The 6,000-nt window shown below is 42.4% G+C and overlaps 1 protein-coding gene across 1 annotated transcript in view; it reads right to left on the bottom strand.

Annotated features, from left to right (window-relative positions):
- Window positions 1-859: 859 nt before the first annotated feature.
- Window positions 860-6,000, bottom strand: part of Atp6ap2 (ATPase, H+ transporting, lysosomal accessory protein 2) — a 29,293-nt gene continuing 24,152 nt past the window's right edge. The window contains exon 9 of the mRNA NM_027439.4: window positions 860-2,229. Within this exon, the coding sequence (NP_081715.1) occupies window positions 2,038-2,229 (192 nt within the window). The 3' untranslated portion in view covers window positions 860-2,037. The remainder of the gene's footprint in view (window positions 2,230-6,000) is intronic.

The raw sequence follows: 6,000 nt of genomic DNA, 5'->3' as shown, positions 1-6,000 counted from the left end.
ATATTTACCACACATAGAAGCTCAAACACTTTATAAAGGTGGGATACTTCAACACTAGAAGTGACCCAACAGTTTGCCATGAGTCTGCCTTGCTTTTCACACAGTCTCCACACTGTGACTTATGTTCCTCAATAAATTAGACTTCATTTCGGAGCAAATGGACAGCAAAAGGCATAATCATCTTGGCAGAACACTTATTTTAATGAATTGCTTTCTACCTAACGCAGACAGAGGGGTGCTGGCGGGGCCATTTATCCTATAAGGATCAGTACTGTCATGAACTCAGTTTTCTTTCCCTAGAACTTAGTTTCATCAGTTTTCAATTCCAAAGACATTGTTTTACTTTGTATCTAATCCTAACAATCTAACTTTCGTGGCAACGTTTATGTCAGATACTTGTGGGGGAAAATGGATTCTAAGACCCTTGCTGCTGTCCACAGATCTGGTCAGATACCCAAGAGCCAGAGTGGGAACGGTTTTAGGGCTAGGCAGCTGCATGACTCCCATCCCTGTAAACTTGGTGAGGGGCAAGCATGCAGGACACTTGTGTGGCTTTAGGACAGCGTCCACTTTCTCTCCATGAAACCATCACCTTCACTAGGGCTTAACTTTGATAAGATGCAAAAAGAATAAGATTTCCTTCACTGAGTGGAAATTTAACATCTGTCAAAAACAAACTACCACTCCCTTTCAAAGCTGCCATGCTCAATGTTGTCTAGAAATGAGCATTTCTAAAGAGGTGGACTCAGCTACAAGCCAACTAAGGGCCAGTTCTGGTGGGGGTGGGGTGCCACGTAATACAGGCAGGAAATTAAAATTTCAAATACATGTGTTTTAAGAAATAAAACTGTAACCATAATTCCTCACCTTAGAAAGCCCTTTATTTTCTAACCAAGTGTTTGTTCATCTTTTAAAAGGCTACAGGAAAATTTAAACCTTTCCTACACAGTCAAGTGTAAATTTATTATGCACAAGTTCAGTAACAGGAATAGCAATTAAAATACTTTCCTTACATTGGTACAAAGTCTTAGGAGGCAATGAGAATAAGCAAATGTAGAAAACAATGTGAATTCACCCTTTGTATAATAAACCAGCCAGTCCTGGTGAAATAACACCCTGTTTAATTAGGTTTTTATAATATAAATTCAGAATTGCAGTGACACAGATTTTGAATCATTATCTTTATTTGTCATTCTATATAGATATTGGTCCATTTGCACATGAACAGTAGCAATCATCCACTTCCATATAATAGTCTACAGATTGAAGCCATACCACACACAAACCAAGAGTAACTTCACAGGGGGAAAGTACAGAAATAAAAATATTTTATATTCATGCTTCAAGATATCCCCCACAGATTTGTTTTTATGTACCTAATTACAAGCATCTATATTCCACAAAGCTAGTCTCTTCTGAAATCAACATAGTATTTTTAATAATTTTAATATCTCTACTAAACCACACGGATCACCAAACTTGCAGAAGAGATTAAAAACAGCTAGCTTGCTAGTCATATACACGTCCAGAACTAAGCGATTGGATAAGCATATCCAGTATTTTTGGGCTGCTCTTAGTTAACATATTTCCTCCTGTCTCAGAGATATTTACAGCAGATCAAGACATTTACAAATAGTTCATAGTGACTAACAGCTGCACTACGTAGCCTGTGCAAGAAGTCAAGCATTTTAAGGTTCTCTAAGAAACCCAGTGCGTTCTCCAGCGCGAGTAACATGACTAAGTGGTTTACAGTTCTCTCAGTGCGTATTTCCACATGTATTAAATGGAATGAAATTACATTATTAAATGGCTATGTCAACAATATTTGAGCACATTGAATCTATATCACAATTCAACTTGTCAACACTATAAATCACTCTAAAGAAACAATAGGCACACACAAAATAGATAATGAAATCTATGTTTTCTTTTTAATAAACTTAAGGTATACCGTCTACTTTAAACAACACTAAAAGATATACTTTAACAAAACAGCCAATTACCAAACCTGTTGTCTAAGTCTAGCATAAGGAAAATTCAATCTATTCGAATCTTCTGATTTGTCATCCTATAGATGATGCTATCATATCCAGGATCCATATTCCAAATGTTGTAAGAGGTGATTATCACAGCCAAGGCCAAGCCGATCATAATCCACAGTACCAAGTTGAAAACCACTGAATACTCCAAATTATACTTATATGCAAGGTTATAGGGACTTTGGGTGTTCTACAAATGAGGAAAGGAAAAAAATATAAATAGGAAAGAACTTTAAGATTAAAACATCGTTCTGATTAAATGTCTATGATTTGCTATCTAACAGATACTTAGGACTTCATAAGTGGAATAATAGCTGCCTATCTACCTGCAGAGGAGCCAGGAACCGGCAGCTTCCTGGAGAAGACACTGGTACCGGTACCGGTACTAAAAGAAGAAAGTCCAACTTTGTGAGGATTTTCTGTGGTAACCAATGCAATTGAAGGTTTGCAGATCCTGTGATCTAGAAGCCTAGCCCTGAACACAACCATCTCTATGTGAACCAAGAGACGTGCACAAGACTGTCTTTAACACAATGGACAACTGGGGCCTGTTCAGACAGTAGGACACAGAGCAGGAAGATGACGCAGCACCACTGACATTGTTTGTTTCGGTTTTTGAGACAGGGTTTCTCTGTGTATCCCCTGGCTGCGCTAGAACTCACTCTGTAGACCAGGCTGTAAATCAGGCTTGCCTCTGCCTCCCAAGTGGTGGGATTAAAGATGTTCACCACCACTGCCTGGCCTCCAGTGATATTTTTTTTTTAAATAACACTGAGCAAAGAACATGTAAGCATGCATGCAGGTTGGTTCCATTTATACAAACCTGGGACAAATGAACCACCACTTAAGACTTTATAGTGCCGGGCAGTGGTGGCGCACGCCTTTAGTCCCAGCACTTGGGAGGCAGAGGCAGGCGGATTTCTGAGTTCGAGGCCAGCCTGGTCTACAGAGTGAGTTCTAGGACAGCCAGGGCTGCACAGAGAAACTCTGTCTCAAAAAAAGAAAAAAAAAAAGACTTTATAGGGCCAGCATTGGGGGGGGGGGGATAGGGAGAGAGAGAAAGAGAGAACATGAATAAGAATAAATACATATACATTCCAATTATAAAAAAAAGGACCGCTTCCCAGGATACCGGAGACAGCGAGGTAGGGGGTGGCTCAGTGCTAGAGGCTTGCCTACAATGCCCGAATGTCTGGTTTCGTCTCCAGCATCATTTTTTTAGAAAGGGTCAAAGGCAAGAGAAAACTTGCAGAGGGATAAGATCACGAGCAAGCCTTCTCTCCCGATAGAGTATTATATTTACCTTCAGTTATATTATAGATTAGCTACTTAAGAGTGGAAAATGTGATGTTGCAGCTGCCTTTTTTTCCATGCTGAGGTGGTACACGTGTCAGACCTGGGGGCAGGGATCAGTCCCTTGTGTACACTGTCCGAAAAGCTAAATTTATTCTTGGGAAAGAGATCATTTGGAACACGTCTGTCATTCACTCTGGCTAGAAAATTTCAAAAGTAGGACGATGGCAGGAGAGGAGGCTAAAACTAGGGAAGCTATGGAGAATCTGGACTTGAGCCTATATGCAGGGAGACACCACTGACTGATTTCAGGCAGAGAGTAAGGGATACAATCAGATTTGCCTTATAAACAAAGGTGGCAGTGGCTGCAGCGGAGGCAGAGACAGGCAGATCAGGGCATCCTGGTCTACATAGGGAACTCCAGGATAGCCATGGCTACATAGTGAGACCCTGTCTCAAAACAAAGACAAAGCTAACTGGTGACAGTGCAGCAGATGACTTGGAAAGGGCCACCTGGAACATAGAAAGACAAGGTAGGAGCCATGAGGCAAGGGTGTCTGGCAGTATTCCTCCTGCATTGCAGCAGGAGGCATTCTGGGCATACCCAACACCCAGGTCTTGAAGTTGCTGTTGCTGCTTTAATTTGCCTGTGCTAAGGAACAAATGGAGAGAAATCGAGAGCCTGTGGAGACTTGGCAAGTGTTCCACATATGCAAAGTCTTTTTGCTTGAGATGGTTGACTTGCTATTCAGCCTTGCCTAGCCTGCGTTTAACAATCCTCCTGCCTCCACCTCCGGAATTCTGGGATTGCAGATGTGTGCTCTCATGCCTGGCTTAATTCCTTAAACTCTCACCACAGCTTAAAGTAACAGAAGAGACTAATTTCAACTGGAAGACAGAGAGGAGACGATGGGCCCACAACTGTGTGCGCCTTCCTGTGGGGAGCTCAAAGCTGATACAAAGGACTTCCATTAAGTCCCTCTCTCTTGGATTTATTTGCTGATTCGGTTCCATTTCAAAATGTGCATTCTGAGTGTATATGTATTGCACAGAATTTTTCAGTCTTGACTACATACAGTCTAATCTGAGACCATCACGTACTCAGAAGACACCTCACAGGGGAGTCTCTTGTCCTCTGTGAAGTAGGCCATCCTAGTACACAGCTAAGGATACTGTGAATGTAGGGGGTGATGGCGCTGATGGTAGGTGCCCAATCACACTAAAATGATATTCCAAGGAATGTTTCAGGCCCAGATACATACAATCTTGCTAATCAATTCTAAGTCTTATCTGTTATGCCCGTATGTTATTTGATGTTCTGTTTCTTGGTCAATTAGCCGGGCCCATGTTTTATACTTTTTTGAGTTTGTATTTGGGAGGGCTAGCTGTGGGGGTCTCTCTGCCCTGTGTACTGATGGCAAGGACTAACCGAGGTTTTACATTTACTTTAGCTCAATACCAGAGAGCTGCCATTGGACTGGGAGCAGATTTTATGTTAACTTCTCAATTGGAGGCTTCCTAGGCAATATACAGTTAACCCTCAAATCCACATAAAGAAATCCCTGTGATTAAAAAGGTCCCAGGAAATAAGTCCTGCTCCCAGTGCAGAGGCGGACCACTGAGTGTCTTTCTGTTTCCTTTGGCTGGTTGGCAAACAATTTGGTAATTTGAACATGTTTGGCCTATAAGGAGTGGTACGTGTAGAGGTGTGGCCTTGTAGGAGGAAGTGTGTCACCGAAGGATAGGCTTAGAAGCTCTGCCCAGTGCAGAAGAGTCACTTTTCTCCTGGCTGCAGTCAGTTCAAGATGCAGAACGCACAGCTCCTCCTGCACCATGCCTGCCTGGATGCTGCCATGCTCTCACCTTGATGATAATGGACTGAACCTCTGAACCTATAAGCCAGCCCCAATTAAATGTTGTCCTTTATAAGACTTGCCTTGGTCATGTGTCTCTTCACAGCAGTAAAACCCTAACTAAGATACTATCAGGATTCCCCTTTACTGCAGGTGCAGCTGTTTCTGCCTCCCTGACTTTATAAGGAAGTGTTAGTTCCAATCTCACAGAGTCGATGCCTCTTGGCACACCCAACTGGCAGACTGCTAACTACAGATTCCCCCTCTTTACTTTGTAGGACTGCCTTATTTGAGAGCTGAGCTATGCATTTGAAACTTTATTTTTTATCTAGAACTTCTAGAAGTTGAATAGTGGAAACTGAGGAGAAGAAAGAAAGAACTCCAGGACTTAGCTGTGGCTAAGTGTTGCTATGTAGCTGAACCTGGCCTTGAATTGACACCAAACCTTGTGATAATTTGAATATGCTTGGCCCAGGGAGTACCACTATTATTTGGAGTAGCCTTTTTGAAGGAAGTGTGTCACTGTGGGGGTGGGCAATGAGACCCTGCTCCTAACCACATGGGAGCCAGTCGTGTCCTGTCTGCCTTTGGATGAAGACATAGAACTCTTAGCTCCTCCAGCCTCACATCTACCTAGACACTGCCATGTTTCCGCCTTGATGATGATGGGCTGAACCTGGAAGCCAGCCCCAATGAGATGATGTCCTTTATAAGAGTTGCCTTGGTTATGGTTTCTCTTCACAGCAGTAGAACCATAACTATGATAGAAGGTGGTACCAGGGACTTGTGTATTGCTGTGATAGGCCTGACCATGC

The sequence above is a fragment of the Mus musculus genome, chromosome X (genome assembly GCF_000001635.26).
Source record: "Mus musculus strain C57BL/6J chromosome X, GRCm38.p6 C57BL/6J".
NCBI classification, from domain to species: Eukaryota; Metazoa; Chordata; class Mammalia; order Rodentia; family Muridae; genus Mus; species Mus musculus.
Note: the sequence above shows the minus strand (reverse complement) of the source record. Positions and strands in the feature narration are given on the sequence as shown.